We start from the raw sequence: 14434 nt of genomic DNA, 5'->3' as shown, positions 1-14434 counted from the left end.
GTTTATTGAATCAAGGTCTGACTAATAATACTTTATACTTGAAGTTAAATACATATTCAATACTTATTAAAAAAATGTTTCTTGTAAATTTCTGAATTATTATGGTGATGTTAAGATAATTACAGTCCAAAGACTGTGATACAAACATGTTAAAAAGTATTTTGTTTCACACATTTATTTGCAGTGTTAGAATCATTGCCAATATGTATAAACAAGCTCTGAACATGACAAAATATATGTTATTGCAACCGGTAAATAACAGATTTTATTTAAATTGGTAAAAAAATTAAATTAGATTTTCTATGTTTTTAATAGTTTTTTTATTCCTTTGTCCTCAGTGAAGAAAACGTTCTACATCATTACAAAAACCTTGCTGGTCAACCACGAGGCTCAGCTATTGTTAAGTAAGATATATTTTTCTCCATATCATTAGTACCACGTGTACAGTCGAATCCCATTATAACAAACTCCAAGAAGACCAAAGAAATAACTTTGTTATAACAAAATTTTCATTATAAAGGAATTCCATGTTTTTGTATTGTTCTTATGTAAACGTATCTGGGGGATTAGAAAAGTGTTCATTAAAACGAGATTTTTGCTATTACAGTATTCGTTAAAATGGGATTCTACTGTATATGTGGGGACAATTTCCAAAGTCTGGACGGTTCATGAAATTACTGGTCATTTCAGATGTTAACCCCCCCCCCCTAGTTACAAGTTCAATTCATTAATGAAAGTTTATCATTTCATGAACAATTTGTTATCTAAGTTTTGCATGTAAAAAATAATTTTAGTCTCTAAAATTCTTTCTACTTTTTTAATATATCCCCAAAATATTAACATTCATGTCATAAAAATCAATTAGCGTAGCATAGTGGAATGCTGTTCTACAGGGAACAAAATTATTCTATGTAAAAATTATGAAACTATTGTTTTGCTTACAAGATAAATACACAATTAAACTCTGACAACCATTGTCAACTTCAAGTTGTTAGTATTCCAGCTTTGACGCGCCAAGTGAGTTTTCTTCACATGCTTCAAGCTTGTAAATTTAACTTTTACTTGCAAGTTGAAACATTCATGGCTTAAAATACCAATATACACTGAAGAGCCAAAAAAACTGGTACACCTGCCTAATATTGTGTAGGGCCCCCCGCGAGCACGTAGAAGTGCTGCAGCATGACGTGCCATGGACTCGACTAATGTCTGAAGTAGTGTTGGAAGTAATTGACACCATGAATCCTGCAGGGCTGTCCATAAATCCGTAGGAGTAAGAGGGGGGTGGAGATCTCTTCTGAACAGCACGTTGCAAGGCATCCCAGATATGTTCAATAATGTTCATGTCTGGGGATTTATGCGGCCAGCGGAAGTGTCTAAAGTCAGAAAAGTGTTCCTGGAGCCACTTTGTAGCAATTCTGGACGTGTGGGGTGTCGCATTGTCCTGCTGAAATTGTAAAGTCTGTCGGAATGCACAATGGACATGAATGGGTGCAGGTGATCAGACAGGATGCTTACGTACCTGTCACCTGTCAGAGTCGTATCTAGAAGTATCAGGGGTCCCATATCACGCCAACTGCAAACGCCCCATGCCATCACGAGCCTCCACCAGCTTGAACAGTCCCCTGTTGACATGTAGGGTCCATGGATTCATGAAGTTGTCTCCATGCCGTACACGTTCATCAGCTCGAAGCAATTGGAACAGAGATTCGTCAGACCAGGCAACGTGTTTCCAGTCCAATGTCGGTGTTGTCGAGGCAAGGCGTAAAGCTTTGTGTCGTGCAGTCATCAAGGGTACACGAGTGGGCCTTTGGCTCCGAAAGCCCATATCGATGATGTTTCATTGAATGATTCGCACGCTGACACTTGTTGATGACCCAGCATTGAAATCTGCAGCAATTTGCGGTAGGGTTGCACGTCAGTCGTCGTTGGTCCCGTTCTTGCATGATCTTTTTCAAGCCGTAGCGATGTTGTAGATTTAATTTTTTACCGGATTCCCGATATTCACGGTACACTCGTGAAATGGTCGTACATGAAAATCCAAATTTCATTACTACTTCTGAGATGCTATGTCCCATCCCTCGTGCGCCAACACCATGTTCAAACTCACTTAAATCTCGATAACCTGCCATTGTAGCAGCAGTAACCAATCTAACAACTATGCCAGACACTTGTTTTGTTATATAGGCGTTGCCGACCGCAGCGCCGTACTCTGATCGGTTCCATATCTCTTTATTTGCATACGCATGCCTGTACCAGTTTTTTTTGGCTCTTCAGTTTATGTAAAACACATGTTCATATATCAGATTATTTTGTTTTTTATGGATGACCATTTACTTTTTGTTTTGTATTTCAGCTATCTTACTATTGTCGAAAGCTTGCCAACTTATGGTCAGCATTATTATGAAGTAAAGGTAAATTTTTTTAGATATACTAATTTTCAAATAAAGTAGTTGATGCTTCATTAATTTTAATGGCTTAAATTTGATGGTGATTTTAATTGAATAGTTTTTATACATTGGTATGATATATTCTAATGTTTTGTGTCATAGGACAAAACCAATACACCATGCTGGCTTGGCTTGAGCTACAAGGGGATTGGCCAATATGATCGAAGTGATAGACGTAATCCTAAAAGAGTAAGGGGTTTTTTTACTTGTAAATGTTGGTGGTGTAATTTAATAGATCCACTTATTAATTCGTAGATCTGATCACAATATAATAGATCTCGTAGTAGAGATCATGAATTTAAAAAAAATTTTAAAAAACTGTACTCAAAATGAATTTTTATTATTTTTCAGGTATTTCTGTGGAAGCAACTGGAAAACCTATATTACAGAGACAAAAAATTTACGATCGAAGTTCATGAGGCTCGAAGGTAAGTTTTTCAATCAAGGTATTTCTTCCCCAAGATAAGCTGGTGACTATTTAAATTTTAATTAAGTGGAACTGTATTTGGAAAATTCTTGTTTGGTGTTAATTTTAGAAAAAATTTTCCTTCAATTAGGGTTGTTCACACACTCAGTAGCTTCAATTTGTATGAAGATGCTATAGAAGAACCAGTTGAAGACTATGATGATCTTTCTGATGCTATATGTGACCCAACGACACAGTATGTGACTCGTTTATCTTAAATCAATTTTTTTAATGTCTTCTGTATGCATCGTCAACACAACAGAATTATTTGTATGTATATATGTTATTTTTCTGGTGGTTGTAGTAATATGTAGAATCCTCAAAATAGGTCATTTGAAATTTTGTTAATTGAACTTTATAAAATCATATTCTTGTATGCTATAATTTATATTTCTAGAGTCTCTGTGAGCAGGAGAACTTTAGCTCCAGCTAATGTTACGGTTTATGTTTGGTATGCATCATCACCAAGCGTTGCAAAATGTATCTGGTCTATGGCAATTGCTCAACATCATTTCTTTTTGGATCGGAAACATCGAAAAGTGAGTAACTTTTCATGATTTTAAATGAAGCATTGCGACAAGTATTGATTTTTATTAATAAAGAAAAATATTTGGATTACTGAATTTATTATTCATTAAATCTTGCTGTGAGAATCATGTAATTCTGTTATAATTTTTTTTTATTCAAATGTTTCTTTTTAAAAAAAATTAAATATTGTCCATGATCTAAAAAAGTAGTTTAATTTTCTGAACAGAGTCAAACAAGTGTTGTTCCATCTTTGAGCCAGATCGCATCAGAACTGTGCAAAAGTGTCCAGTCTTTGTCATCTATAGGATCCCATTCCAACATCAGCAGAAGTGCTAGTACCAGCAGCTTGCCAAGCACCATCCTGGGGGGTAAGTTGCAGATTTAATTGTATTTGTGTTGTACTACTCTCTTTCAGGTTACTTTGTCTTTAGCAAAAAAAAAAAAGTTTTTATTGAAAACTTTCCATGATGTTAAATTATTCCACAGGTGAACTCAGTGAAGAGAGCAAAGCAGCAACAATAGAAATGCTGGCAGCTTTGCGAGCAAGAAAGGAGGCCCTTGATGAGGCACTCAGAAAGAAAACAGAGGAATTGAAAAGCTTATGTTTGAAAGAAGGGGTAAATTATCATCCTTGTTATTCATTTATGCTAATCTATATGATTTTGTGTGTTCATAGGCTAATTTGAAAAAAAACCAATTGCTGTATAACCTGTTTTGAAAAGTTGAGTATGCAATAACTATTTTTGATATTTTGTTCTAAAAGGAGTTGACAGGAGAGATACCAGCTGAGTTACCTCTACTGCCTGGTGAAAGCAAGCCACAGGTCAGAAGACGTGTCGGAACCTCTTTCTCTTTGAGTGACAAAGTCATGTGTAAAGTTAAAAATAAAGAGGTATGTGTAGATTGAAACCTTAAATACTTATTATTTGCTAGAAAGTATTGCAACTTCATTGAAAGCACTCCAAAATGTGTTCATAATTTTTATTGCACATAATCATTCTTTTCCCTCTTCATCATAGTGCTAACAATTTTATTTATAAATTGTTCTTCGACTCTTTTCTTAGAGAGAGACGCTCAGTGATTTAGAATTGGAGTATGAAATTCAGAGTAAAATTGCATCTGCAGCTTTTCAACTGGCTAATGATTGTACAGCAAGGAAGAGTGTTAGGAAGCAAAGGAAAATCTCTTACATAAAGGCTACAGATAAGGTATCAATTAATTTTTTTTCAACCTTGATCAATCAGAACAGTAAGGAATTGAAAAGTGAAAGTAGTGAATGATATAAGTGGCAAAAGAAAAAAAAAAATTCAAACACTGCTTTTTACGTCAAAGTGTCAAATGAACAATGCTTTATAATATGATTAATTTGAGAAGTACCTGGTAGTCTTGTAAGTAGTTCAAAAGAGCATGGAAATAGATCACTAGCGCGAACATACAATCATGCTAAAACAGTTTTTTTGCAATTTCTCAACATTTGCATTTGATACTTACCACTTTTAGTCACAAATTATTGCTGACAAACTCTGAAAATAGTTATTAGATTGCTTTAAGCGCAGTGTTGCTGTGGGTGATATGCATTAAATTTTTAATTTTAGGGAAATTAATTTCACAAACTGCATTTTTGAAGGCGCTTAATTTTAATTTTTGGCATTTAATATTTCTGCAGTTTCACCTTGTTGTAATGATAGTTGCTGCATATTCAAATGAATTGAAAAATTAAGTGCACTCAAAATTTTTTCTTAAATGTGTGAGTGTGAAGAAGCTTGTAAGAAATTAAATTTAGGTTAGTATGAGACTGGGAAGATTTTCCCAGCACACACACACTTTTGTTTTACATACTTTTTTATAAGTAGCAATGGCTTTGTTAACTCTTACCAGTGGCATGGAATTCAAATGATATAAGCCCCCAATAAGACACCAGATGTATCGGACAAAAACTGGACATGGTACATCAAGAGGAGACTTTTAAAGAAAATTCAAAGAAATCTGTAGCTCTTAACTTTTTTTTTTTGTTGCATGAGAAGTAATTTTCAATGTAAATACTAGATAATTATCAGATATAGGCCTAGTGAGCACAAATTGACAATTCCGCGCCCCTCCCCCCTCAAATCTTGTTATAATGGGATTTGGCTGTAGTATAGAAAAAAACAAATTTAGTTTGAAAAATCTATTTCCTTGGTATCATTGGTCTATCAGTCTTTATAAATTAGATTATTCACCGAAGTATTTCTTGTACATTATATTTTATTTTGCCACAATTTTTCAGCAAAGAACTATAACACAATTTGTCAATTTAAATCTCTCACCAAGATTCAAATTGAAATGATTCATCACCATTTTTCATACAGTATGAAAATGCTGTTAAAAAAATCTGTTAAGACAATTTAGAACTAATCCAATTGAGTGTTTCTATTTATGTAATTTCACACAGTTGCGGAGTATTGAACAAAAGATTTATGCCCTGCAAAGAGAGAGGAAGAAAGCTGCTGAAAAGAATGATTTAAAATTGTTGGAAGGTAATTATATATTTTTTTAAATCTTTACTTTTGTGCTTTTTCATATTTCCTTTATCAAAACAGTACATTTTTAAATGGATGGACTATTTTGATTTTGCAATTCCTTCATTTTTTTTTCTCAGGAGTTGATGAAGTTGACTCTCCTGCACGAAAAGGTATGTATTTTTGCTTGGTATTTGCAATCTTATTTCTTCTGTAGTAATTTATAACTACAGTTTTTGAACTAATTTTTTGTCGTGCTAATGTTTGGATTGATTTGGGGAGCTAAATCTGTCAATTTCATGAATTGTCAGTAATTTTTATTAATCTCAGAAATGAAATTTTCTTTTTGCTGCAATTTTTTTTTAGTTTTAAAAATTGCAATATGCTATCTTTAATCTCAATAAATTCTTTTTAATATTCAAAATTTTTTGAGTTTTTCATCTTGAGCAAAAATTGATGAGAAAATGAAAGGACTCGTCAAATTCTGATAAACTAGAAAAAAATTTTGACAGGATAATAAGCAAATTGAAACTTATTTAACACATACACATTAACACATATTACTTCCTAGATATTACACCCAAGGGATCACTTGATCCATCCAGGATTTCATGAATTAGTATATTCTTGGCAACAGACCAGCTTTATATTTGTTTTTAATCAAGTTATAATCATGAAATATAATTAACACATACACAAAAGAAAAAATATGCACATATTGGTAGTTAATTAATAATCATTAAAATTTTCTACTACATTTCTCTGTTTTTATTTCATGATTTAAATTGTTATATTCGTTAGGTGCGATGTATAAAAATGGTTTTTTTAGTTACTGTTTTATTTGGTTTTATAACTTCATATTGGATTCCTGTGTGTCTCACTGTTTTATTTTGAGCTAGATAGGTTTTTCTGAAAAAATAATGTTTTATAAAGTTTAGGGGTATTGAATCTGTAATTGTTATTGCAGTCCTGAATCATGGAAATTTTTTGGGATATATTATTAGTTTTTGCAAAGAATTTTTGATCGTGTCGATATTAGTCAGTCTCCATCCTCAAACTGTAATAGCATATTGTATAATTGGCAGAACCCAAGCAAAATACAGTGAAACCCATGTAAGACAGATACTGTAAGAATGGAAACCTGTCTTAAAAACGGAATCAAAATATAGTCTGTTCAATGATTAGTGTTTTTATTTTCATCTTTATAAAACAGAAATCCGTCTAAAACAGAATATTATTTCAGTCTATTGACGTTCCGTTTTGTACAAGTTTCACTGTATATTCGTAAGCAGATTGAGGAGATGGTATTTTTCAGTGAGTGTATTCTAATACTGATAAATTTCAGTTCATTACTTATTGCTTGGGATTTTCGCGTAAGGTTTTGTTAAAAGTAATACCCATATAGCTAAATTCATTGGTTTCTGATAAGTGTTCACATTTGCAACATGTTCTCTCGGGCAATCTTGTATATGATATTGGATTGTGATAGGCTCTGTTTTTATTGGTGCATAATTGGAAATAAATTCAGTTTTTTTATGTTAAATATCTTTTCTTTAATCTATTTTAGATGAGCTTGATTCCGCTTCACTGCATGGTACACAAGAATCCTCAATATCCTCCCATAGCAACAGTACAATCAAGAGTGCTAAAAGTGTAAGTAAAATGTGGGAATTAGTCCCTTTGGTGTTAATGCATGTATATATACTAACATTTTATTGTACCCAGAACACTCAATACCGGTCAAAATGACCAGAGCCATATATTCATTATTTACTCCCGATTTTAATGTTTAAATGTACATATGACTGTGTAGGGGTAAGTCGTAAAATATGATTTTTTTCAAAAAAAAAAATTATTTAATTCAGTTTTCAATTCGTTGTTGCGTATGATAAAAAAATGTTTACATTCTTAACATTATTACTCAGATGCATTCACACAACCACTTTCTAAATTTTTTAATATCTTCTTTTTGAATTAAAAATGAATTTTTCCCTCACAGATTTCTTACTCATCACCAATGTACTTATTTTGGTTTTGCATGGTGTGATCTGACATAACAACCTTTTTTTCTTAGTACAATAGCTCTTGTTACCAGAATTCTGATTGCTGAACAAATGAAGTTCTCTAAACTTTTTAGCTAATTTCAAGAAGAAATCAACTTTCCATTTTATTTATTTTTTCTACAAATCAGCCAAACATGTTTTGAGGCTAAGTCGAAAAGAAAACGTGCTCTTGCAAATGAATGATATTTGCACAGAATGTTGTGGAATCATCCGATCACCAGAAACTTTGTTTCGTTGTGAAACTCAATGATTTCAGGAATTTATTTCCACTTTGAGGATCTACAATGATCTCTCACTTATGTTTCTCTCAGTCAATGAGATGATTTTCTTCACTCCCTGTCAAAGAATATAGCATAATAATGCTATTCACTTATATGCTTCTCTCACTTGTGCATCCCTTTTCTTTGTACCTTTTCACTGATGCATACGTGAGAAATTGTATATTTCAACCAACATTTCAATGCATTGAACTTGGTAGAAAAATATTTTCTTCCTTACTTTGAAAACACAAGATGCAACATCTTTAACCCTATATATACACTCATATACAAATTCAGGCTCAAATGATTGTGCGCGTGAGATACAAAAATTTCCCATCTTAAAGGGTTATGTGTAAATGCATCAAAAAGGTTCCATAAAAAGGGGTCCTTGTTGAATTTCATGTGAAATTTCATTTCAATCTTTTATTATCTAACTCACCTAGGTAGTATTATGCTGTTGCAGTTTTTCAACACGTATTGGTGAAGTAAAACAATGTGCAAGTGCTCACATTTCCACTAGCTTTCAAATAAGATTCAGTAATTTGCATTACTACATTTTTGACCACACACACACAAGTATTTTTATTTCATCATTAGTTGGTCATTAAGAAAGCTTTCAATTAGCCTAAGCAAGAACACCTCTATTAGAGGAAATTTGATGCCACAATTTGACTAAATGTTTATTGTGTATACAGTAAAAGTGTCAAATGGACCAGTCATGGTCCTTTCTAGGTAAAACTAAAAATATCTTGCTTTTTTTTTACTGATGACACTTGGACAGCATAATGTTGTGGTGTTTTTAGGGGAAAAGTCCTGGAATTCCAACATTCTAAACAATCTGGTTCATTATGAAAACAGAGAAAAACCATGACAGTCAAAATGACAAGCGTGGTCCTTCTAATTTGATAAATCTAGGAAAATACTATAAACACATTACCATATAACATTTAAATATCAGTTAATCAAATTGCATTTTAGCTATTCTATTGCTAATGGGTTTATAGCAAATATTTATTTGTACAATATAAGAAAACAAGGTGTACCACATGAACGAAAGATTTTATCTTGGAAAGGCATGACTTATACAGCAATATGCAACACTTGTGTTAAACTCTCAAATATGTTGTGTTGTTTTACATTGCAGCACTTTTGCCAAGAAATATGATTTTTTTTTAAATAATAGTCTACTGAAGTTGCTAATCAGTGATAGAAGAGCACAAAAAGATTCTGAGTTTGAATCATAAGCCTGTGTAATCTTGATTGCATTTGGTGTGAAAACTATTGGTAAATGAAGTTTTTTTGAAGAAACCAATGGTGAAGGCAAATACCAAGGACTATGCCACAAATTCCTTCAAAAATTGTTTTTTTCCTTGTTATTTGCCTTTATCATTGGTTCTTTGTTACATCAGGCAAAAAAATATTACTCCGTAAAATTGTTGCTCCTTTAACTTTTGAGACTAAAATAAACTAAGTTCTGTATGTAAATTAATTTGGTAACAATTTCAGTGAGAGCCAGTAAATGTTTTTTAGCACCCAAAGAACATCAGACTTTTCGGAAGTTGTGTTTAATTAAAGAAAATATTCATTGCCACTAAAATTTGAAATGTTGATAATGTTTTTTCCCCTTCTTTAGAGCTCCAGTGTTCCTCATTTGATTGTAACACCATGCGAACAACAGTCACCAGTTCCACGTGGTGAAAGCTACTCGCGGCAAAGACACCAGTCCTTGCAAAACATTCCGTCCCTATCTCCTGCTGAAAGAGGCATTAGTGTGTACGATTCATGTAGCTGGAGCATTTCATCTTCATGTTCGCCAAATGTTGAATTTGATTCTGTGAGCTGTAACAGCGGGACACTTCAGTCACAGAGAGCTCCTTACAGGAACAGGTAAGTGAATGTGACGTTTCTCTATTTTGTCCAAATCAAATTATTGAATTGCATTCATAGATAAATGTGTGTATAGTGAACAGCAAGATAAAGACTTGCATATGAATATTTCTCATATAATTGCGGCTTGATTCAAAAATAAATTTTTATAGTTCAAGACTGTAGGATCTATAGCAGGGGTGCGCAACTTTTTCAGTCTGAGAGCTAGACTACCACTTGCGAGCCAGAAACTGGTGTACTTATCGTGTTGTATGTATTGATACCTTTTTTCGGAGCACCTTTTGTGAGCTGGATGAAACCCATTAGCGGAAGGTTGTACACCTCTAATGATCAATTCGTGCTTAAAAATATGCAGTCGAACCCCTCAATATTGTGAAACTCATGGTTTCACATTAACCAAATTTTATGTTAAGCAATAAGCATGATGGAAAAAGAATTTTTTCATTCTATTTGCATTAATCTGAAATTTAATAGTGTAAATTTATACAAATGTAATAAGCTTAATTGATCAAGTTATCTTTTAAACACACTTTCTTTCACAATTTTTTAAATGAAAAATTATATACTAGCAGCATTCAGTCATTTTTTTAAACTACCATCACGTTAATTTCATTCAATATTTTTTGCTTAATATGAAGAGGAATTGATTGCCGGTTCCGACTCATGGTGAAAGAACAAGCATCTAATGATCCAGAGCATGTGCACAGCGTAGTAGTTATGCCAAATGTTTTTAGGTGGACAAAGCAGAAAATTTTAAACAATCACAGCATTCAATGAAGAAAAACACATTAAATTTGGCATTCACACAAATGAAAATTACAGACAATACACAACACAACATTCAATCGCCAACTACATACAAGAAGAAAAAGCATGGAAACAGCAGCACCACCTATGATGTTAAATAGTTACAACAGCTTTTGAAAACAAGTCGACTCAGAGATAAGAGTGTGTACACACACCCCCCCCCCCATCTATACACACTCTGTAGCAAAAAACTCTTCCCAATAACAACTAAGGTCGTGCCTCTAGTTATCTAGTCCATTAGCATTCACCCCTAGTCCATTAGCATTCACCCCTAACCCTTCCCGGAATTTTTCTAAAAAGCATATTTTTTATTCAGGTTAACAAATCTTTTCACGTCAAGCGATCTTCCATTTAAAAAAGTTCATGTTTAGCATATTTTTAACATGTTGCAAATTTTTTAACATTTGTATTTTTAACATTTAAACATATTGCCACAGAGCAGCGGTTCTCAACTGGTGCTCCACGTGCACTTCTCAGGGGCTCCGCGGCCACTCGAGGATAATAAAATAAATCAGTATATTTGATAAACAAAAAAAAAAAAAAAAAAGAGGAACAAAGAGCTCCGCCATAGAAATTATATACTGGAAAGGACACCGCAAGTCAGAAAAGGTTGAGAGCCGCTGCCATAAAGAATGAGAGGACCAAGAATTATTTTCATGTTAACAAGGAGGTTTCCCGTAACTGTAGATACGGGAAATGGTTGCAGTAACAGAAATTGTACCCTTATCACAAAAAGCCTTGAAGCATTTTCCTTAGCATTTGGCATCGTGTGATGTTGTGATTTATGATACGTAGAGTGGAACTCTTACACAGGGTTTTATTTTATTCCATTGGTAAGAGTCTTTGTGAATGTCTTCAAAATGTGCTTCTCTGGGATCAGTAGACAACCTTTATCAAAGTTTATATCTCAGATATTACCATATTTCTTGCATTAGCATCAATTGTTTTTATGGATCAGTGATATAACAATATGTTTCGTCTTCCAGATTTGAATGCAGGCTTGATATTGATGGTTCCAATTTGTACAGTGTTCCAAACAGGAGAGCTAGTCAAATATTTGACAGCCAAGATGATTTATTAATTAATGGTAGAAATGAGTTTGAGCGCAAGTCTCCGGCAGCGAAAATCCCCATCAATCGCTCTGAATGTTCTGGCAGTGGTGGTTTTCCTTTGTCTTCATCTTACGATGAGCACAAGTGGTATGGAAATGTGAAACATGCAGAGTGTTTTCCAAGTCATAACACTTCCTTTGAAATTAACAATTTTGAATACGATCGTGGCACCATTAATTCAAACAAATATGACACATATCGTCCCAAAAGGACACCTAACAGTTCTCAGAGAAATTCACCAAAGTTGATTCACTTTCGTTCGGAAAATTGTCTGCAGAATGATGAACTGAATTTTTGTGGCCGTCATCTAGAAAACTCACACATAAGTGAACCAGATCTCGTTGATCCCATGCAAAGGAAGATGATGCATGTCCAAAGTGTACCTCACCTTCATAAGGCATCATCAGCAAGTTCTGCTAGCGAACCACATTCTAAAAAAGATGCTAATTGTGTCAGTAGTAGCAGTCATAGCATAAAACAAGTCGCTGATCTAGTTAATGCCTCTATGTTACTACAAGATAGCAAGCGGTCTGCATCAAGCTTTAATATCGGTTATTCACCATCGAAAGTGAAAACAAAAGAGTGGATCGAAACATCGCTTGATTCGCCAATACCTATGAGAAAGCATAAGCCAAAACCTCTTTATGAGAATCATCCTCTTCCTCGTGACCTTCAAAACAATTCATATGCAAATACATATGACGTGCATAATGTCCATAGCCCCACTTCCAGAGGTGATCCGATTTCTGTGGGGCAACAATTTTCTTTCGATGGCTTGCCTCATGATAGAGAATATCCTTCACCTTACGGTGGGCAAAGTCACTTGTATTCCAATTCTGCCAATGCAAGAACCATGGATTCTTGTAGCAGACATAGGCCTAGTAGAGATGACGAGATCTCTAATGCATATAGTCCATATACTCATAGGGAAGTTGATGAGAATTACAGACATTCCAATGGATTGTCCAAAGAAGCCCTCGTTTATCATCAGTCAAGTAGTGATGATTCTCATAGAGATGTTTCAAGTGCTTATGAATATAACACAGCTGAAAATGCTCGCCCAAAAAGTCCTTATTATGTCAATGTTTATCATGACCCACCGGCAAATAATGTGATCCATTCATCAAATGCATCCCGCGAAGACTTGCATCCATGTGTCACTATGCGTCATCCTTCTCATAATTCCGAAATCTCACATGCATCTAATGATCCACTTTCTCACCCATTGAACCATAACGTTGCTAATCACCACTTGCAGACAGCACAGAACATTTCATCTCATCACGCTCAGAATTATCCTGCATCCGAAAACACGGAACAGTTATCATATGGTGAAGTTCAGTGTGTGCCTACATTAAATGAGCCGGATGTTACAGCAGAACAAGAGAAGTCGAAAACATATTCTCCGTCGTACAATTACAGCACCGAAACTGTGATAAATGTTCCCCAGGAAACTATTGTGCCTTTGCCGTCATGTGATGGTACGAACTTCCCGTATCCTGGTAGCGTTGAAGTTAATGTTGTTACTGTAGGGCATTTCCAACCCTACTGGGAAGAGACGAAGCCTTATGAAATTTCAGATTTTTACAAGTACAGTACTAAACATAGGAAGTCTCAGCCCAAATCTAACTGTAGTGATAACTCGTCTCATGTGGAGAGCGACCATTCAGTCGACAGTAGGTTCCAGGAGGCAATGGGACAGGTTCCAGATTGTCAAGCGGCAGCGAGTAATTATTCCTTCAGGAATGTTTGTGAAGATTTGACGTTACAGTATGCGCCCAGCCCACCGAACTCTGAAATGATAGTCAATGCACATCCTGCCGTCGTGGACAACAACAGTGACGTGGAAAACCACAAGTGAGTAGAGTATTTGTATCTTGGATTTCTTTTTTGCATTATTTCAGTGTGTTTATGTTCAAGATTACTTTTTTTGGGACAACACAAAAATCATCTGAGACAGGTCTTTTAAACTTAAAATCTCGTTACTCCTATTGTGGCGAAATTTTTATGGAGGGGTATATTTAGGAGTAAAGCCTCTATGCCAGGATTTTTTATTTGACAAAGTTCCCCCGATACCAATTCTCTAATAAACTCAAGGTGTGGAAATTGAAGAAAAGGGTCTGATTTCATAGACCTTCAAAGCTAAATTAAAAATTCATGCATGATATGTCAAGCAAAAATAAACCAGCCAAATTGTCTGCTTCCGAATTCAAAAGAGAGATGGCGGCACTATTTGAACACGTAACAAACATTCTTAAAAAAATAAACTTCACATCAGATTCACAATGCGTGCAACATGTACCAATTCGTTAGAAGTTCCTCATAGAGGAATATATTACTTCCATTTCACCAAACACCAACGTTAT

General features: G+C 34.3%; 1 protein-coding gene across 2 annotated transcripts in view; it reads left to right on the top strand.

Annotated features, from left to right (window-relative positions):
- LOC149075623 (uncharacterized) overlaps window positions 1–14434 on the top strand; it is an 82745-nt gene that overhangs the window by 60555 nt on the left and 7756 nt on the right. For both annotated transcript variants that reach the window (XM_089243110.1, XM_089243109.1), the window contains 15 exons: window positions 339–404; window positions 2354–2411; window positions 2550–2636; window positions 2799–2875; window positions 3005–3109; window positions 3311–3452; window positions 3668–3809; window positions 3928–4058; window positions 4205–4333; window positions 4506–4649; window positions 5873–5957; window positions 6080–6112; window positions 7507–7592; window positions 9896–10149; window positions 11943–13925. In XM_089243110.1, the coding sequence (XP_089099236.1) occupies window positions 339–404; window positions 2354–2411; window positions 2550–2636; window positions 2799–2875; window positions 3005–3109; window positions 3311–3452; window positions 3668–3809; window positions 3928–4058; window positions 4205–4333; window positions 4506–4649; window positions 5873–5957; window positions 6080–6112; window positions 7507–7592; window positions 9896–10149; window positions 11943–13925 (3522 nt within the window). The remainder of the gene's footprint in view (window positions 1–338; window positions 405–2353; window positions 2412–2549; window positions 2637–2798; window positions 2876–3004; window positions 3110–3310; window positions 3453–3667; window positions 3810–3927; window positions 4059–4204; window positions 4334–4505; window positions 4650–5872; window positions 5958–6079; window positions 6113–7506; window positions 7593–9895; window positions 10150–11942; window positions 13926–14434) is intronic.

Source organism: Pholcus phalangioides, unplaced genomic scaffold (assembly GCF_987345545.1).
Source record: "Pholcus phalangioides strain wild (caught in Gottingen) unplaced genomic scaffold, Ppha-v1.0 ptg000015l_1, whole genome shotgun sequence".
In the NCBI taxonomy this organism is placed as follows: Eukaryota; Metazoa; Arthropoda; class Arachnida; order Araneae; family Pholcidae; genus Pholcus; species Pholcus phalangioides.
This window is presented reverse-complemented; position numbering and strand designations above follow the sequence as displayed.